Here is a 21,129-nt window from a genome sequence, read left to right on the forward strand (position 1 = left end):
TTCTTCATTTATTCACATTTTCTTTTATGTCCCCCAATAATGGCTTCTAGTTTTCTTCATACAGTTTCTAGGCATGTTTTGTTTGATTTATTTAATTTTATAGTTTTTGTTGCTTTTGAATTTCTCATTGTCGAGTTTATTCCTAGGTAATTTAAAAGTTTTTATTTTGTTTATTTATTTTTCATTGTCGATATTCAACATAAAATTTAAAAGCTTTGCTGCCATTGTGCTTGTGCTCTTTTTTTCCTAACTGGTTATTAAGTCTAAAGGTTTCAATTTGAAGAATATGAATAGATGATTCAGTATTGTTCATAGGTTAAATATAATGCTTAAAGTATTTCCATAATACTAGTTTCTAAGTCTTTGTTATGAGGGTACTACTCTGTAAGTTTGGCCACTCATGAATAATAAGGGTCTTTTTTTTCCATCAGTGATTGGGACCCAAGGTATAAGTATTTCTGACCAGGCTTGGTGGCTCACAACAGTAATCCCAGCACTTTGGGAGGCCGAGGCAGGTGGATCACTTGAGGCCAGGAGTTCAAGACCAGCCTGGCCAACATGGCGAAACCCCATCTCTACTAAAAATACAAAAATTAGCCGGGACTGGTGCTGGTGGCACGCACCTGGAGCTGAGATCGTGCCACTGTACCCCAGCCTGGGCGACAGAATGAGACTCTGTCTCCAAAAAAAACAAAAAGAAAAAGAGAAATATTTCCATATGAAAGTTAAGTCCTTCATGTCATTGAAGAGAAGAAAAACTTCCCCCAATCCTGCTTGGGTCTCTTGCTGCCATCTTGTCTCTTTCTCTTTCCGTACAGACTTTTTTATTATGGTAAAATATACATAATATAAAAATTTGTCATTTTAACTATTTTTTTTTTGAGACGGAGTCTCATTCTGTTTCCTAGGCTGGAGTGCAGTGGCGCGATCTTGGCTTACTGCAACCTCCGCTTCGTGGGTTCAAACGTTTCTCCTGCCTCAGCCTCCAGAGTAGCTGGGATTACAGGCGTGCACCACCACGCCCGGGTAATTTTTGTATTTTTAGTAGAGACGGGGTTTCACCATGTTGGCCAGGCTGGTCTCAAACTCCTGACCTCAGGTGATCCACCTCCCCTCAGCCTTCCAAAGTGCTGGGATTACAGGTATGAGCCATCATGCCCAGCCGTCATTTTAACTATTTTTAAGTGTACAAATCAGTGGCATTAAGTTCAATCTCAGTGTAGTGCAACCATTACCACTGTGTATTTCCAGAACTTTCTTATTATTCCAAACAGAAACTCTATACCCCTTACATGGTAACTCCCCTTCTTCCCAGCTCCTGGTAACCTCTATTCTAGTTTCTCTCTCTATGAAATTGCCTATTCTAGGTATGTCATATAAGTAAATCATACATTATATACAATATTCTTCCTTTTGTGTCTGGTTTGTTTTACTTACCATGTTTTCAAGGTTCATCCATGTTATAGCATGTATCAGAGTTTCATTCTTTTTTATGACAGCCAGACTTCTTTTATGAATATGTAACGTCTCTCACTATTTTCTTTGTCTTCCAGTAATGCCTCGCTTAGCTTTAAGCTGGCTTCCTCCCTATCCAGTCTACCAAGTAAACAGGATCACATAGTTATCAGATATAGTGGGCACTTTTCTGTCCTTATCTTGACCTCACCCTAGTATTTGACATCATTGACCATTCTTTCCTCACAACGGTATTGTGATTGGCTTCCATGACAATTTTTAGCTCTGGCCGGGGGAGGCCGAGGTGGGTGGATCACCTGAGGTCAGGAGTTCGAGACCAGCCTGGCCAACATGGTGAAACCCCGTCTTCACTAAAAATACAAAAAAATTAGCCAGGCGTGGTGGCATGTGATATGAGAATGCACTCAGCGTTCTTGGGAGGCTGAGGCAGGAGAATCACTTGAACCTGGGAGGCAGAGGTTGCAGTGAGCCAAGATCATGACACGGCACTTCAGCCTGGGTGACAGAGCAAGACTCCAAAAATAAAAAAGCCGTTATTTTCCTCCCACCTCTTAAACTATTTCTTTTTAAACTATTTCTTTTTAATCTCCTTTGCTGAATGTTCTGCCCACTCCTGTAACTTCAGTTGCCACCTCTTTCCTGATGACTCTATTGTAGACAAAGCCACTTGCCAAACATTTCCTCTTGGATGTCTCAATGGAACTTAAAACATACCTCAAGCTGAATGTATTATTGTTTCCTCCTATCCTTCTTTATTCCAACTTTCTCCCTCTCTCCTTCTTTACTTGAATCACTCATTTACAATTTCCAATCTGGGTTTAATGGGGCATTAACATTACCCAGTAGCTACGTCTAGGAAACTCTTTTTTTTAATTCTTCACTTTGAATAAGTTCCAACATCCAGTATGTCACTAAAGTTCACATTACATTTTGCCTAGTCGCCTGGTGAATGTCCCAGCCTTTACATTTATCTCCTTCTAACCTATCATCTACATTTCTGTCAGGTAGACCTTTTAAAAAACAAAAAAGCAAAATCTCTTATAAAAAGATCAAATAATCTAGAAATATATAAAATTAAAAGTTAAAGCCTCTGCCTGCCCTCCCACTGCTGTCTCCCATATTTTCATTTCCCCAGAGATAACAGCTTGGTCTATAGTCTTAGGTACTTTTTTCTATGCTTAGACAAAACGTGTTTACTTATTACGCTGCTCTCAGCACACTACCTATAGGGTAGCCCTGTTCCGCAAGAGCAGTCAAAAAGAAAATTACATGTAGGTTTTCAAGTTTTTGTTTTATTCTGTAATTTGCTCTTTTTTGCTCATGAATGTATTCTGATCCTTTTTATTTTGAGATAATTATAGATTCAGGAAGTTGGAAGAAATGGTACAGAGTCCTGTGGGCTTCTCACTCAGCTTCCTTCAATGGCGATATCTTACATAGCTGTACTTCAATATCAAAACCAGGAAATTTATATTGGTACATTACTTTTAAATAAATTACAAAACTTAGTTTTCACCATTTTAAAAATCTATTAATTTGTGCATGTGTGCAATTTCGTGCCATATATATGTTCCTGTAACCACCACCACAATCAAGACTTAGAACTGTTACCATAAAGGAACTCCCTGTTCTTTGTATCTGCACCCCCCACACACACACGCCCACCACCACACCCACCACTGTTCCTGTTCCACTTATCCGTTCTCCATCTCTCTAGTTTTGACATTTGAGCATGTTATATAAATGGAATAGTATAATATGTAACCATTTGAGATTGACTTTTTTCGCAAAGCATAATTCCCTTGAGGTCCATCTAAATTGTTGTATCAGTAGTTCATTTTTTAAATTGTTGAGTGTTCCATTGTGTGGTTGTACCAGCATTTGTTCAAACATTTACTCATTGAAGGACATTCAGATTTTCACTATTTTGCCATTGTGAGTAAAGCTGCTGTGAGCAATCATAGACAGGGTTTTGGATGAGTTTAATTTTTCATTTCTTTGGGATAAATGCCCAAGAATAGAATGGTATATGTTTAGTTTTACAAGACACGGCACTATTTCATTTTTTTTTCCACATCAGATGTGGAAAAAAAATGTACTGGCATTGTAATAAGGCTTGAGGGAGGCACATCTCACACATGAACGTGAAAACCCAATGTCGTCACACTTACGTCATCATAAGCTTATGAACTACAAAAAGATTGTGCCACACTTTTGGAGTGTCTGTACCATTTTACATTCCCACCAGCAATGTATGTGATCCAGTTTCTCTGCAGCATTCACTATTACCACTTTTTAAAATTTTAGCTTTTCTTCTATTGTGATTTTACTTGGCATTTTTCTTTTTTTAAATTAAAAACATTTTCTTGCTCTTGGTCTTAAAATTATTTCCTCACATACATTGTGTTTTTCTAATGGCTAATGATGTTGGGCATCTTTTCATGTGCCATCTGTGTCTTCTCCTCCTCCCTTCTTCTTTCTCCTTCTTTCTCCCTTCTTCCTTCTTTCTTCTTCTTGTTATCTTTGCTCACTGCAACCTCCACTTCCTGGGTTCAAGCAATTCTTGTGCCTCAGCCTCCTGAGTAGCAGGGATTACAGGCACGCAACATCATGCCCAGCTAATTTTTGTATTTTTAATAGAGACAGGGTTTCATGATGTTGGCCAGGTTGGTCTCGAACTCCTGGCTTCAAGTGATCCTCCCACCTCAGCCTCCCAAAGCCATGGTGCCAAGCCCCGTCTGTATATTTTCTTTGGTGAAGTGACTGTTCATTTCTTTGGCCCAGTTTTTTTTTTCTTTATTTTTATTGTTTGGAATTCAGTGCAAATTTTATTAGACTACAAAAACATATCATAGTTATTTTAGATATATGAAGTCATAAAAGCTATGATTTTTGAAAAACAGCATAAGAAATTTTTTTAATTTGTTATATAAATAAATTAACTTTAGTGTGTTAAGGATTCAATGATACAGTTTTTAAATTTTTTAAATTGACAGCAATTATACATATTCTTGAGGGCACATAATTATATTTCCATACATATAATTTATAGTTATCAGATCAGGGTAATTAGCACATCCACCATCTCAAATGTTTATCATTTCTTTGTGTTGAGAATGTGCAATATCCTTCTAGCTATTTGAAACTATATATTGTATTATTATTAACTATAGTCATTCTATGGCGCTATAGAACACTAGAACTTATTTCTCCTATCTAGCTATAATTTTGTATCTTTTTTTTTTCTAGGGTACATGTGCACAACGTGCAGGTTTGTTAAATATGTATACATGTGCCATGTTGGTGTGCTGCACCCATTAACTTGTCATTTACATTAGATATTTCTCCTAATGCTATCCCTCCCCCAGCCCCCCACCCCACAACAGGCCCCAGTATGTGATGTTCCCCACCTTGTGTCCAGGTGTTCTCATTGATCAATTCCCACCTATGAGTGAGAACATGTGGTGTTTGGTTTTCTGTCCTTGTGATAGTTTGCTCAGAATGATGGTTTCCAGCTTCATCCATGTCCCTACAAAGGACATGAACTCATCCTTTTTTATGGCTGCATAGTATTCCGTGGTGTATATGTGCCACATTTTCTTAATCCAGTCTATCATTGATGGACATTTGGGTTGGTTCCAAGTCTTTGCTATTGTGAATAGTGCCGCAATAAACATATGTGTGCATGTGTCTTTATAGCAGCATGATTTATAATCCTTTGAGTACCCAGTAATGGGATGGCTGGGTCAAATGGTATTTCTAGTTCTAGATCCTTGAGGAATCACCACACTGTCTTCCACAGTGATTGAACTGGTTTACATTCCCACCAACAGTGTAAAAGTGTTCCTGTTTCTCCACATCCTCTCCAGCACCTGTTGTTTCCTGACTTCTTAACGATTGCCATTCTAACTGGTATGAGATAGTATCTCATTGTGGTTTTGATTTGCATTTCTCTGATGGCCAGTGATGATGAGCATTTTTTCATGTGTTTGTTGGCTGCATGAATTTCTTCTTTTGAAAGTGTCCATATCATTTGCCCACTTTTTGATGGGGTTGTTTGATTTTTTCTTGTAAATGTAAGTTTTTTGTAGATTCTGGATAGTAGCTCTTTGTCAGATGGGTAGATTGCAAAAATTTTCTCCCATTCTGTAGGTTGCCTGTTCACTCTGATGGTAGTTTCTTTTGCTGTGCAGAAGCTCTTAAGTTTAATTAGATCTCATTTGTCAATTTTGGCTTTTGTTGCCATTGGTTTTGGTGTTTTAGTCATGAAGTCCTTGCCCATGCCTATGTCCTGAATGGTATTGCCTAGGTTTTCTTCTAGGGTTTTTATGGTTTTAGGTCTAACATTTAAGTCTTTAATCCATCTTGAATTAATTTTTGTATAAGGTGTAAGGAAGGGATCCAGTTTCAGCTTTCTACATATGGCTAGACAGTTTTCCCAGCACCATTTATTAAATTAGGGAATCCTTTCCCCATTTCTTGTTTTTGTCAGGTTTGTCAAAGGTCAAATGGTTGTAGATGTGTGGTATTATTTCTGAGGCCTCTGTTCTGTTCCATTGGTCTGTATCTTTTGGTACCAGTACCATGCTGTTTTGGTTACTGTAGCCTTGTATTATAGTTTGAGGTCAGGTAGCATGATGCCTCCAGCTTTGTTCTCTTGGCTTAGGATTGTCTTGGCAATGTGGGCTCTTTTTTGGTTCCATATGAACTTCGAAGTAGTTTTTTCCAATTCTGTGAAGAAAGTCATTGGTAGCTTGATGAGGATGGCATTGAATCTGTAAATTACCTTGGGCAGTATGGCCATTTTCACGATATTGATTCTTCCTATCCATGAGCATGGAATCTTCTTCCATTTGTTTGTGTCCTCTTTTATTTCCTTGAGCAGTGGTTTGTAGTTCTCCTTGAAGAGGTCCTTCACATCGCTTGTAAGTTGGATTCCTAGGTATTTTATTATCTTTGTAGTAATTGTGAATGGGAGTTCACTCATGATTTGGCTCTCTGTTTGTCTGTTATTGGTGTATAGGAATGCTTGTGATTTTTGCACATTGATTTTTATATCCTGAGACTTTGCTGAAGTTGCTTATCAGCTTAAGGAGATTTTGGGCTGAGATGATGGGGTTTTCTAGATATACAATCATGTCATCTGCAAACAGGGACAATTTGGCTTCCTCTTTTCCTAACCAAATATCCTTTATTTCTTTCTCTTGCCTGAGTGCCCTGTCTTTGGCCTAGTTTTAATTGTGTGTTTTTTTGTTTGTTTTGTTTTGTTTTGTTTTTGAGACAGAGTCTCACACTGTCACCCAGGCTGAGCGCGATCTCAGCTCACTGCAGTCTCTGCCTCCCAGGTTCAAGTGATCCTCCTGCTGCGGCCTCCTGAGAATCTGGGATTATAGGCGTCCGCCCCAATGCCCGGCTAATTTTTTTGTATTTTTAGTAGAGACGGGGTTTCACCATGTTGGCCAGGCTGGTTTCGAATGCCTGAATTCCAGTGATCTGCCTGCCTCAGCCTCCCAAAGTGTTGAGATTACAGGCCATGACCCACCACGCCCAGCCTGTGTTTTCTTTTTGAGACGGAGTCTTGCTCTGTCGCCCAGGCTGGAGTACAGTGGCGCAGTCTCGGCTCACTGTAACCTTCACCTCCCGGGTTTGAGTGATTTTCCTGCCTCAGCCTCCCAAGTAGCTGGGATTACAGGCGCCTGCTATTACGCCTGGCTAATTTTTGTATTTTTAGTAGAGACGGGGTCTTGCCATGTTGGCCAGACTGGTCTCGAACTTCTGACCTCAAGTGATCTGCCTTCCTCAGCCTCCCAAAGTGTTAGGACTACAGTCGTGAGCCACCTCGCTCAGCCTGTTTTCTTAATGGGTTTTGAGGGTTGTTTATATATTCTAGGTACAAGACCTTTATTACATATATGATTTGCAGAGATTTTCTCCCCAGTCTGTGCCTTACTTTTTCAGTCCCTTAATAGTATCTTTCAGGCTAGGCACAGTGGCTCACACCTGTAATCCCAGTGCTTTCAGAGGCCAAGGTGGGAAGACTGCTTGAACCCAGCAGTTTGAGACCAGCCTACGCAATATAGTGAGATCCCATCTCTACAAAAAATTTTTAAAATTTGTGTTTGGTGGTGCATGCCCGTAGTCCCAGCTACTCGGGAGGCTGAGATGGGAGGATTGCTTGAGCCCGGGAGGTCAAGGCTTTGGTCAAGGCTGACCCAGGAGGTCAAGGCGAAGTACTGGGATTACAGGTGTTTGAGTCCCCAGGTGTGGCCAGTGTTTGTATCTCTCTCTCTTTTTTTTTCTTTTTTTGAGACAAGGAGTCTCCGCTGTGTCACCCAGGCTGGAACAGCTCACTGCCAGCTCCGCCTCCCGAGTTCATGCCATTCTCCTGCCTCAGCCTCCTGAGTAGCTGGGACTACAGTTGCCCGCCACCACACCTGGCTGATTTTTTCTATTTTTAGTAGAGATGGGATCACCATAGCCAGGATGGTCTCGATCTCCTGACCTCGTGATCTGCCCGCCTCAGCCTCCCAATGTGCTGGGATTACAGGCATGAGCCACTGCGCCCAGCCCAGTGTTTGTATCTCTTTAAGAAGTCGGCAGAGCAAGACGGGTGGGTTGCTTCAGGTCAGGAGTTTGAGACCAGCCTGGTCAACATGGTGAAACCCGTCTCTACTAAAAATACAAAAAAAAAATTAGGTGGGTGTGGTGGTGCACATTTGTAATCCTAGCTACTCAGGAGGCTGAGGCACGAGAATTGGTTGAACCTGGGAGGTGGAGGTTGCGGTGAGTTGAGATCACGTCACTGCACTCCAACCTGGACGACAGAGTGAGACTCATCTCAAAAAAAAAAAAAAAAAAAGTCTTTCCCAGTTCAGATCACAAAGGTTTTCTCTTATGTTTTTTCCTAAAATTTTACAGTTGTAGCCTTTTACACTTAAGTCCATGATCCGTTGTTAATTACTTTTTGTGCACAGTTTGAAGTTTAGGTTGAAGTACTTTTTTTGCCTATGGATGTCCAGTTTTTCGTCATTTATTGAAAAAACTGTCCTTCCTCCATTGAATTGCCCTGTATGTACACCTTTATCAAAAATCAGTTGAGTGTGTTGGCTTATTTCTAGAAGTCTTACTATTAGGTAGAGTGATTCCTCTCACTCTTTTTCAAAACTGTTTTATTTTCTAGTTCTTTTACCATTCCACTAAATTTAGAAGGGGCTTGTCTATATGTACAAAAACATCTTACTGGGATTTGGGTAAGAATTGTGTTAAAACCCATAGATCAATTTGGAGAGAATTGACATATTTACTGATTCTCTTTTCATGTTAGTACATATAGATTTCTACATTCTTTTAAACTTATTTCTTAGCATGGATGTATGTATCATAATTTATTTAACCATTCTCCTATTGATAGGCATTTAAAGTATTTCCATAATGCTGGCTTGCAGACAGTTGTTCACTATTTTTTTTTTTTTTTTTTTTTTTGAGACCAAGTCTCTGTCACCCAGGTTGGAGTGTGGTGGCATGATCTCGGCTCACTGTAACCTCTGCCTCCCGGATTGAAGCGATTCTTGTGCCTCAGCCTCCCAAATAACTGGGATTACAGGTGTGCATCACCATGCCTGGCCAATTTTTGTATTTTTAGTAGAGATGGGGTTTCCCCATGTTTCCCAGGCTGGTCCCGAACTCCTGACCTCAGGTGACCCACCTGCCTCAGGCTCCCAAAGTGCTGGGATTACAGGTGTGAGCCACTGTGCCCGGCCTAGTTGTTCACTATTTTATATTTTATTGATGTGTGCTTGTGCAAAATTTCTGTAGGAAATCTTGATATTTTGAAATTGTGTTCCAAAAGGCTATACCTGTTTGTAGTCAAAATAACAGTGAAGGAAAATATCTGTTTCCCTACAACCTCTTTAACGCTGGGAATAATCAATGCTTTAAAAATTATTCCTGTAAAATTAAAGTATATAACTTAAAATTTTATAAAAATTACATACATGTTCATTGAAGAAATGAAACAGCATAGAATTGTATAAAGTGAAAAGGAAAAATCTTGTTCTTCCCTTCCTACCATCCCATTAGTAGCCAGTATTAGATTTGGTGTGAAGTATTATAAATTTTACTGTATAGGAAAAGGTGTTTTGAGGTGTTTTCTAGTTGTAGAGATAATGAGGATATATTTTTAGCCAAAGCTATCTGTTCATTTATATATTTTTAAGTTGCTAAATGGAATGGTGTTTCATTTTTGAGAAAAAAAAAAAAATTTTTCAGGGTCTTTGGGCTTTTCATCAAATAGGCCCTTGACCAGTGAGATTTATTACCCCAGTTCCCTCTGGATGGTTTCTGCCTTCTTGAATTTCTAGTTTAGATTCTGAGTGAGATTATGTCACTTTGGTTTAAGAGACTGAACCTCTTAATCTTGGAAACTAAACATCCTAATTTACATTTGATCCTCATTCTACATAAGGTAAGGAGCCTAGCTATACTGTGAAAGATTAGATTCACTTCTCTTTAATTTTCACTTGTTTTGGATCTAGTTTGAAGATAAATATCTAAGAATTGCAAAGTCAGAGCTCATCTCTTTGGGATCTGGACTATGTGTAGTTGCATTTAGTAATTCTAATTTCTTTAGGAATTTAGTATGCAGATTTTTCTTTTTATATCTGGCACTGATCTTTTTTTTTTAACTTTCTACTTCTACTGAGCTTTTATTTTTTAATTTTAATGGTTCACATTGGAACAAATGCATATCCTCACACCATCCACTGTCAAGATAATAATTTATGCTGTTTTGACAGAGTACTCATTTTCTTAGGGAGGAATTATTTTTAGTATTTGTGGAAGAGTTCTCAAGGGAAACATGAGCCTAGGAGTGATCACAAATCCCCTCTTCTCCTTGGTGCCCAGGGGTGCTTGCCAACTTGACTGGTGTTTTTCTCTGAATCTTTTCAGAAAGTTAGCAGCAATAGGTTGGGCGTGGTGGCTCACGCCTGTAATCCCAGCACTTTGGGAGGCCGAGGCAGGTAGATCACTGGAGGTCAGGAGTTCGAGACCAGCCTGGCCAACATCGTGAAACTCTGTCTCTGCTAAAAAATTAGATGGGTGTGGTGGTGCACACCTGTAATTCCAGCTACTTGGGGAGGCTGAGGCAGGAGAAGTACTTGAACCTGGGAGACGGAGGTTGCAGTGAGCAGAGATCGCGCCACTGTACTCCAGCCTGGGTGACAGAGCGAGACACTGTGTCAAAAAAAAAAAAATAGCAATAATGCTTGCTTTCCCCCCTTACTGGAACCATGAAGCTTGTGACTTGCGTTTCTTCTCACACCACCATACAGAAGGAAATTAACTTATAAACCAGAAAAGGAATTTTCTTGGTGGAATATCAACTTTCCAAAGCTGTCATTGGCATTATCTCTATTTAAGGACATTAGAATTCGAATTGTATGTGATTCTGTAGACCCTACCGCTCCTTATTTGGTATGAGGCAAAGTATAAATAAATAACGTTTCTCCAACGTGACATGTAGAGTTGCTTCAGCCATGATTTAACAAGAAGAGAAAAAGCAAAATATACTCAGAAAAAACATTCCTTTTCATGAGTGGGTAGCTTATTCTTACAGTGACAAGTCACAGATTATCTTTCATTCATTTTGGTGTCATTCTAGAAATTCTTTATAACTGAATTCTAGTTTTCTGTGTAGTAACCCTTTAGGGACTGGGAATTGGAGTTCAATTCTGTTTAATCTTCTTCCCAGCCCCCCTACAGTAGCTTCAGCACCTTTACTATTCCTGTAGAGGCTCTATTGTCTTTGTCTCTTTACTTGGATTCCTCATTTCTTCCTAAGCTACAAAACCTATAGCTGATCATCCTACTTTTAGTAAGCTCCTGATTGCTCCAGAATGTAGAACGATATTTTTAGATTTTTGGAGATGGTTATGGATCTCTTTGAAAATCCGATGAAAAACTAAGGCTGTTCTGCTCTCAAAAATGTATATTACATACAGAATTTTGTTTATAGTTCTAAGGGATTCATAGCTCTGTCTCTCATAAGAACTCCTGGTATAGGTAGGGATAAGAAAACATCACAGTGGATATTTTTATCCACAATTTAACAGTGGTTTGCCAGTTCCACCAGCATATTTCATTAGAAAGACTTAAATGCTCCTTTGCTTATAATAGTGTAATAGAGTCTAATAGCTGAAGCTCTTGTAACTATTGAGAACATGGACTGTCTAAAACTGACACAAACAGCTAATATCAAACACATAAGTGTATCAGCTATGCAAGTAAGTGTGGGGTTTTTTTTTTTTTAATATTCTAGAGGTATTAGTGGATATTTCTTTTTCTTTTTCTTTTTCTTTTTTTTTTTTTTTTTTTTGAGATGGAGTTTCGCTCTTGTTGCCCAGGCTAGAGTACAATGGTGTGATCTCGGCTCACCACAACCTCTGCCTCCTGGGTTCAAGTGATTCTCCTGCCTCAGCCTCCCGAGTAGCTGGGACTACAGGCATGTGCCACCACGCCTGGCTAATTTGTATTTTTATTTATTTTTTTGTTTTGTTTTGAGAGCTCTTGTTGCCCAGGCTGGAGTGCAATGGCGCGATCTCGGCTCACCGCAACCTCTGCCTCCCGGGTTCAAGCAATTCTCCTGCCTCAGCCTCCCGAGTAGCTGGGATTACAGGCATGTGCCACCACGCCTGGCTAATTTTGTACTTTTAGCAGAGACGGGGTTTCTCCATGTTGGTCAGGCTGGTCTCGAACTCCCAATCTCAGGTGATCCGTCCACCTGGGCCTCCCAAAGTGCTGGAATTACAGGCGTGAGCCACCGTGCCTGGCCTAATTTTGTATTTTTAGTAGAGACGGGGTTTCTCCATGTTGGTCAGGCTGGTCTCAAACTCCTGACCTCAGGTGATTGCCTGCTTCAGCCTCCAAAAGTGCTGGGATTACAGGCATGAGCCACTGCGCCCAGCCATTAGTGGATATTTCTTAGAGTGATGTGTTGCAAAGAAAATGGGTAAGGAAGAGGTCCCATTTTCAAAATGGATTGAAGTAAGAAACTTCATGAATGTATAAAACTAATTTTTCCTTGTATTATAAAGTGAGGGAATTGAGATATTGAGAGGTTGGTTCATGTTTAAGTTTCGAAACTAAAGTAGAATAAAGGCTGAATTCCTAATTTATAGGCTGGGGTTTTAGCCATGAGGCAGGTCCCTATAGGTAGAAGAGCCTATACTGTAAGGAACTACCGTTGTACAGGCTTGGTGAAGGAGGCCTGTAACCTGTATGCAGCCTATTTTCTCCAGCAACATTTCTGTTTTCTTTTTTTGTTTTTTTGAGATGGAGTCTTGCTGTGTCACTGAGGCTGGAGTGCAGTGGCGTGATCATGGCTCACTGCAGCCTCAACCTCCTGGGCTCAACTGATCCCCTCGCCTCAGCCTCCTGAGTAGCTGGGACTACAGGTGCACACCACAACGCCCAGCTAATTTTTACGTTATTTGTATAGACAGAGTTTCGCCATATTTCCCAGGCTGGTCTTGAACTCCTGAGCTCAAGTGATCATCCTGCCCAGCCTCCCAAAGTGCTGGGATTACAGGCATGAGCCACCACACCCGGCTCTAAATATCTTGACAATTGACTTTTCTTTTTTGTTTGTGTTTGGCACAGGCAGTTTCTGTGAGGATACAACTTTATTTTACATATTTTAAAGAATAAATGACCTATACTTGTAAGACGTTTTACCTGGAAGAGACTTTTTTTTTTTTGAGACAGAGTCTTGCTCTGTCACCCAGGCTGGAGTGCAGTGGCATGATCTTGCCTCACTGCAACCTCTGCCTCCCGGGTTCAAGTGATTCTCATGCCTCAGCCACCCGAGTAGCTGGGATTACAGGCATGCACCACCATGCCCAGCTAATTTTTATATTATTAGTAGAGACGGGGTTTGGCCATGCTGGCCAGGCTGGTCTCGAACTTCTGGCCTCAAGTGATCTCTCCACCTCGGCCTCCCAAAGTGCTGAGATTACAGGCTTGAGCCATTGCGCCTGGCCTGTGGTATATTTTTTATCCTTTATATCCTGATAAAACAGTAGGTTCAATTTAGGGATCACCTCTTGTGAAGGCTTTCTTAATTCCTCTTCCCCTCTTACCTCCCAGAATCAGCCACTTCCTTCTTTGTGCCACTATTTTTCCATTGCATTATATTGCCCTATTTGTTTACAGTCTATCTCACTGTACTAGACTATAAACTTCTTGAGGATATGACCTGTATCTCACTCATTTCTATCATCTCCAATGCCTGGCACACAAAAAGTATTAAGAAAATGTCTTATGAATAAATAAGTGAATGATCAGTATATTAAAAGAACATTTTAAGTATTTAAGGCAGGGACTGAAAACTCAAATGCCTTCAGCGTCTAGGCAGAAGATAAGCAGACCTGGGAGGGACTTTGATAACCTGGAGAACACATACTTTATCTAAGAGGAACAGCTGCTACTCAGCCCCAGCCCATTGGTGCCTTGTGGGAATGCTGACCCTGTCTTGGCCACATCTTTAAATTTTCTAAAAGAAGCCAGACAATTTAGGTTTTTATGTGAAATCTCCCAGCTGTTAAATGTTATCAACTAAGTTTTTTTCAAAAAAGCCTTCTATTGAAATATAACTTAGATACAGAAAAGTGTTTTATGTATTATGGGTATATAGCTTAATCCATTTTTACAAACTGAACTAATTTTTTATGTGAGCCAAACAAAACTACAAGCCACCAGTTTGCAACTTGTAACTAAGGCCATATGGGGACCCATATAGTTAAGAATCATCTTATAGGTAAAAATGTCTTAAGGAGACACATCAGCCAAATGCAATGTATGGACCTTTCTTGGGTTATGATTCAAAGAAATAAATGTAAAAGAGTGTTTATAAAGTAATTTGGGAAATTTGACTCTTGGCTGGCTATTTGATAATATTAAAGAATTATTGTTCATTATTTTAGATGTGATATAGTTGGTTTGTTTTTAGAGCAGCTTTAGTTCATGGCAAAATTGAGCAGAAGTTACAGAGAGTTCCCATATACTCCCTGCCCTCACATACATACAGCCTCCTCAGTTATCAACATCTTGCACCAGGCTGGGCGTTGTGGCTCACGCCTGTAATCCCAGCACTTTGGGAAGCCAAGGTGAGAGGATCTCTTTAGGCCAGGAGTTCAAGACCAGCCTGTGCAACATAGTGAGACCCCCCCGCCCACCCCCAATCTCTACAAACAAAGAAAAATGGGCATGGTGGTGCATGCCTGCACCCAGGAGTTCAGGGCTGCAGTGAGCCATGATCATGTCACTGCATTCCAGCCTGGGTGACGTAGCGAAACTCTGTCTCAAAATAAAAACAACAGCCTGCACCAGAGTGTTATATTAATTGTGTTAGTTGGTGAACCTATATTGACATATCATTATCACCCCAAGTCCATGGTTCATTCTTGGTGGTGGTATACATTGTATGGGTTTTGAAAAATGTATAATGACATGTATCCACCATTATATTATCAGACATAATTGTTTATTAAAAGCATCCTTAGGATGGGCACAGTGGCTCATGTCTGTAATCCCAGCACTTGGGGAGGCTGAGGGGGGCGGATCACTTAAGGCCAGGAGTTCAAGAGCAGCCTGGCCAACATGGTGAAACCTAGCAACACATACTGAACAATTTTTAGAGGAAAATTGTTATGATGCTGGAATTTGCTTCAAAACAATTTGAGAAGAGTCTGAAAATTGAAGTAAATGAAACAAGATTGACTGTGTGTTAATCATTGAACCTGGCTAGTGAGTACATGGGAGTTCATTATGTTAGTGTTGTATTGGATATGTTTGGAATTTTCTGCCTCTGAAAGTAGAACAAGAGTCCAAGTTAAAGCTGAGGCATGGTTTTTCTAGGTCTAGGATAATGGGACACACTGCTGATGACAGAATGTAAAATTCTGGAACAAGTCTGCAAAGATAATGGCACTTTCTTATTTTATTTATAGGACCTGAGAGTCAGTATACTAAGACTGCCCAGGAGATTGTGAACGTCTGTTACCAGACATTGACTGAGGTAGGTGGTAAAGATGGAGGTCCTAAGCCTGGGCAACATAAGGAGACCCCATCTTTACAAAAAAAGATTTAAAAATTAGTGGGGTCTGGTGGTACACATGCGTGTGGTCCCAGCTACTTGTCTGAGGTAGGAGAATCATTTGAGCCTGGGAGGTCAAGGCTGCAGTGAGTCATGACCATATCTCTGCATTCCAGCCTGGGCAACAGCAAAACCCTGTCTCAAAAAATAAAAGAGGTCCCCTTGGGATCTAGCTTTTTGAAATCCTGTTCCCTTGAATGAGGAGCTTTCCCTGATTATCCTATTTTAAAATGTGGTATTCCCTACCCCCCAACTCCGCATCCCCTATTTCCTTCCCTGCTTAATTTATTTTGATTATTATCTGTGTCCTGCCACTAGAATATAAGCTCCATGAAGATAGATATTTTTGTCTTTTGTTTACTTTTGTATCCCCAGTACTTAAAATACATGTTGAATGAATTTATTTTCTTTGTTTCTCAGTATGATGAACATTTGACTCAACTTGAGAAGGATATTTGTACTGCTAAAGAAGCAGCTTTGGAGGAAGCAGAATTAGAAAGCCTGGACCCAATGACCCCAGGGCCCTACACGCCTCAGGTGAGTCTGAGGACTAAGTACTTCCTCATATAGTTTTCTTATTGGTTTGGGAAATTGGGAGCATGTTAACAAATCCGTTTACTGAGATACCATTCTTCTCTGTCCTTCCTCTTCATATGCCTTTCGTGTGCTTTCTTGTCTTCTCAAAGGCTAAGGTGAGTGAGGGCCATGGGTCTTGGTGGCCTTGAATCCAGAAAAGGCAGCTGTGGGATGAATGAATGGGGTGGGGCCTTAGTTGTTTAGGCAGTGTTTGGGAATATCAGATCCCTGACCCAGCCATCCTCTGGGTCTCGGGAATTTTCTTGTCCATGAATTCTGGGACTCTAGAACATCCCTAGAGTGTAGACTTCTCAGTTACAGACATGGGCATATTGTTCCTGTGCCTTACAGACACTTGATTACTCATTCCCTCAGAGATATCTCAGTGTAGCTCAGAAGTCACCCAGTTTCCTGGATTGACTCCTAGTAAATGAAGAAAGGTAGTATTAATAATGTTCTTAAGTGTTCATGTCAAAAGAATGAGAGAGCAGGATAAATAAGAAATTTTTAGTCTTCCTGGTCTAACTGAACCCTTGAAATACACTGAGTATATTTCCTCCATACTGTACTCTTAGAGGGTTGGCATATTTGAAGAATAGGACTTAACAGAATATCACTGGTGCTTGGTTTCTGTATTGGAGGCACTGTGGTAGGGTGGAAAGTACATAAGAATTGACATAAAGCAGGCCTGGGTTTGAGTCTTAGTTCTCCTGCTGTCTAGCTTTGTAATCTTGGAAAGTTAACCTCTCTCACTTAGTTTCCTTTTCTGAAATCTTTTCAAGATTGTTGTAAACATTAAATGAATTAATTTAATTTGCCTGACACATCTTTATCTGTTCTCTGAGACTCTTTCAAATTTAATCAAATATTTTAATGCAGAACTCTGCCAATTCCCACAGGAAAATTTTTTTTCATTCTATCCAGGTTTCCCTCTGAACTGATAATGCAACCTATGTGACCTCTGTTGGATTGTTGCTGTCTCTGTATCTCGTTCATGCACTATCCCTATCTATCTTTTACTCTGTCTTTCATCTCACAACCTAGGTTACTGAGGGGCCAGGTATAAAAGAACCCTCAGATACTTCTTCAAGGTCCAGAACAAGGAAAGGCTCTTGGAGTGTGTGGGCAGATTGGGTCAAGGGGGCTTGGGTGAGTGATGTTGCCCAGGAAGGCCCTATTTGCTAATAGGCTCACAGCTTCCACAAGGTACTTTCTGGTAAGTTAAAGCCTGGGTATTAGCCATCATTCCCCAGGAGAGTCTAGCCATTGAATGGCACATGGTTTGCTCATTTCTAGGGCAGCCTAAGCCTAGTCCTTTGGTGAGTCAAAGCCTTAGACCCCAAAGTCACCTTCCTTTCTTCACTACGTCTCCCAGACTACCTCAAATGGCTAAGGACAACCTGTTAGCTATTTCTCTCTTGAGCATTAGCTGTCGTTTGGTGCAATTAGAGGGTTTCCTGTGAAGAGTAGGATTAGATAGTACTGCTTCATTATTCCAGTTCACCTTTTCATCATTCCCTTCACTCACAAACAGTTTAAGATAGTAACCAACTCATTATCTCTTAACCTGAGGAAGGTGTACATGAGTGACTGTCCTTACTTTACTTACATTACTACTCTCAAACTCAAATGTTATTAGAGTGTGTTTGCAAAAGTGTAACCTGCCTTAATACAATTTTGGTTGTAAGAAGCATGATAGTAATCATACCTTTCAACTTCTAAATGGTGGTGGTCAATAATGTATTTTCTTTTTTTTTTTTTTTTTTGAGACCGAGTTTTGCTCTTGTCACCCAGGCTGGAGTGCAATGGCGCAATCTCGGCTCACCGCAACCTTCGCCTCCCGGGTTCAAGTGATTCTCCTGCCTCAGCCTCCCGAGTAGCTGGTTTTACAGGCATGGGCCATTACGCCTGGCTAATTTTGTATTTTTAGTAGAGACAGGGTTTCTCCATGTTGGTCAGGCTGGTCTCGAACTCCCGACCTCAGGCCCACCTCGGCCTCCCAAAGTGCTGGGATTACAGGCGTGAGCCACCGCGCCCAGCCCAATAATGTATTTTCACTCAACTATTTCCACCTAACTTGGATTGCATCATCTGTTCAGCTTAACACCTTATCTAAAACTGTTGACTTTGCAGTTTTCTGCACTGTGCCGTAGGGTTTTGCAGAAATTTCATCCCCTTATTTTTCCTTTCTTCTGTTCCACATTGATTTACCTGCTCTGTAATGCTTTGAATTTTGTTTTGCCTCTGTTTCTCCAAAACCCTCTTCTGAATCAGTTTTGTTTCCTTTTTTAAAAAACACAATGTAACACATATCTGTTTTATCTGTTGATAAAAGTAACATGTTCGTTAGAGAAAACTGGAAAATAAAAACAAGAAATAAGTTACCTGTTGTAATCACTTCCACCACTCAGAAGCAACATCAACCAGTGTGAATATTTTTATTTCTTTCATATCTGTAGCGTATGTATTTGTGTTTATAGACACACTTTTAAAATGAAATTGATCAATATGGTTTTGTGTCTTAACTCTTTTCACTTTACATTATTTTGTGAGCACTTTATCTAGTCCTTCTTGCCCTCCTGTCACTGAATAGTCCATTTGCTGAATCCCTGTTCTTTCCAGGGTAGAAAACAGGGAAGGGATCTATAATATATTGAGTACCAGGCATGGGTAAGGAACTTACACATCTCTTAATTCTCACAACAACCCTGTGAGCTAGACATTATCATCCATGTTTTATAGTTGAGTTAATCAAGGCTTAGAGATGTTAAATAATTTGTTACTCACTAGCAAGTGTTGGGGCCAGGACTCAAACCCAGGACATTTTACTCCAAGGCCTATGATTTTTCACCATGCCATTTTGCTTCGTAGCATCCTCTGATGGGCTCATAAACTATCAAAGCATTCTATGCTCTTGTTGGAATTGAAATTCCTTTATCTCATTTCCTCTTAGATGTCTCCAAATCAAGCAATCAAAATAGCACTGATATGAAGCCTTGGGCCTAAAAACTGAAAGACAAGGCTTAGAAAAAAACTAGGTTATTGACCAGAAAGGCTGTTAGGACATAAAATTGTCCCATAGCTTTGGTGCATTTCTGCTTCAGGCTTCTGATTACGTGCATCAGGCACCTGTCTACTAGAATAGGCAACATTTATAAGAGTCCCAAAAACTTGTCTGTAAAGCTGTGTCAAACTATGTTTCTCTTTAACTGAATTGCTCTGCATGATCTTTTTCTCCAGTAAATGCCTTAAAGGGGAGTTACCTGTATTTATTTTCCCTTTCCTAGATAGAAGCTAAGTTGTATGTTTTGTGCCACAGCCTCCTGATTTGTATGATACCAACACATCCCTCAGTATGTCTCGAGATGCCTCTGTATTTCAAGATGAGAGCAATATGTCTGTCTTGGATATTCCCACTGCCACTCCAGAAAAGCAGGTAACACAGGTAGGATGTTCTTTTTCTGTTTATAAGATTGGTATTGTGCCTGCAGGTGGGGCTAGGGGAATGGTGATGGTGATGGTGATATGTGATATATGTCAAGAATGACTGGGCCCTTTGGCCCTGGGAATGAAAGCTTAGAAATGGGATTTCAAGTTGGGATGGCAGCAGGTCGTGTGACTGGTGTTATATTCTCTCTGTCCCCATGGGTAGAGTCAGGCACAGCAGAACTTCAGGGAAGACACAAGTATGAAAAAAGGGTGTGAAGCATCAGAGTAGCCTGACGGGTGACTAGAGCGACCAACTGCACTCAGACAGTTCAAAATAATTGGCCTACTTTATGTGTATTATAATTTAAATTAAAATTATTTATAAAATTAAATTTTAAAAATTGGCCTTTTCTAGAGGTATCAGAAATATCTACAGCTTTTCTACAGCTCTTCTCAGTCAGGGTTCCACTGGAAAGTGTAAAACCCAGGAGGGTTTTTCTATCCCAAAGAGTTCAACACAAGCTATAAGGAAAGTTTGGGTTAGAAAGGAAGAGTCTCTTTGTAATAATACAGTAAGAGTAGACTAAGAGCCTTTCCTGTTCTTTGGGTTTTTTTACTCTGGCTGTGATTTCCAAAGAATGGGGGAAAATGCGCATGCCTTGAGCTGTCTAAACAGCCCCCACTAGCAGTGGGATTGGCTGGGATATCAGGGAGGAGCATCCACCCTGGGTGAGAGCCCTTGGTTAACTCCTCCTACAGGCACGTCCCTCAATGATGTGCTATTTGTGTTCCTTACTCAGATGCGCCAGGGCCGAGGTAGGCTGGGCGAGGAAGACTCTGATGTAGATATTGAAGGGTATGATGATGAGGAGGAGGATGGGAAACCTAAGACTCCAGCCCCAGTGAGTATGCTTATAGAAAGCTTATGGTTACGTTATTCCCTTATATGATAGGAGCCCCATCAGTACAGGCCAGGCCAAATCCTAAGATGATATCAGGGGGTCTCCTTAGTGAGCCCCAATCTGACTTTAATCCTTGGGACCAACTAAACAGTCTATCCACCAAAAATAATTACTTCTTGTGAGGCAGCAAGTGGAGGGATGGGCGGCGCGGGGAGGGGGGGTGTGCCTGGTGGTGGCTTCTGGTCTCTTACTTGGTCAGTTGATAGGACTTTGACCCCCAACTGGTCTCATTCAGGAAGGTGAAGATGGAGATGGTGATCTTGCAGATGAAGAGGAAGGAACTGTACAACAGCCTCAAGCCAGTGTCCTGTATGAGGATTTGCTTATGTCTGAAGGAGAAGATGATGAGGAAGATGCTGGGAGTGATGAAGAAGGAGACAATCCTTTCTCTGGTAGGCCTCCACCATTGCTTCTATTCCTTTATAACTCACTACAGCACCCTCAGGACTGGACTGGATAGGCGCTCTTGGCCACATATGCTTTTATTGGAAGCTGCCTCTTTTATTGAATTCCTATTAATAGACCTGAGAGTAC

At 40.6% G+C, this 21,129-nt stretch overlaps 1 protein-coding gene and 1 pseudogene across 7 annotated transcripts in view; one reads left to right on the forward strand and one right to left on the reverse strand.

Annotated features, from left to right (window-relative positions):
• The window catches only part of TAF1 (TATA-box binding protein associated factor 1), a 98,343-nt gene that overhangs the window by 70,067 nt on the left and 7,147 nt on the right, over window positions 1–21,129 (forward strand). For 4 of the 7 annotated variants that reach the window (XM_055376167.2, XM_019019543.2, XM_063703062.1 and 1 more), the window contains exons 33-36: window positions 15,483–15,550; window positions 16,049–16,165; window positions 19,524–19,649; window positions 20,831–20,987. In XM_055376167.2, coding sequence (XP_055232142.1) covers window positions 15,483–15,550; window positions 16,049–16,165; window positions 19,524–19,649; window positions 20,831–20,987 — 468 coding nt within the window. Of the gene's footprint in view, window positions 1–15,482; window positions 15,551–16,048; window positions 16,166–19,523; window positions 19,650–20,433; window positions 20,536–20,830; window positions 20,988–21,129 lie in introns of all 7 variants that reach the window. The other 3 variants (XM_055376163.2, XM_055376164.2, XM_055376166.2) reach the window with 1 other exon arrangement.
• LOC115932574 (uncharacterized) lies at window positions 3,551–3,678 on the reverse strand (annotated as a pseudogene).

The sequence above is a fragment of the Gorilla gorilla genome, chromosome X, assembly GCF_029281585.2.
Source record: "Gorilla gorilla gorilla isolate KB3781 chromosome X, NHGRI_mGorGor1-v2.1_pri, whole genome shotgun sequence".
Lineage (NCBI taxonomy): Eukaryota > Metazoa > Chordata > Mammalia > Primates > Hominidae > Gorilla > Gorilla gorilla.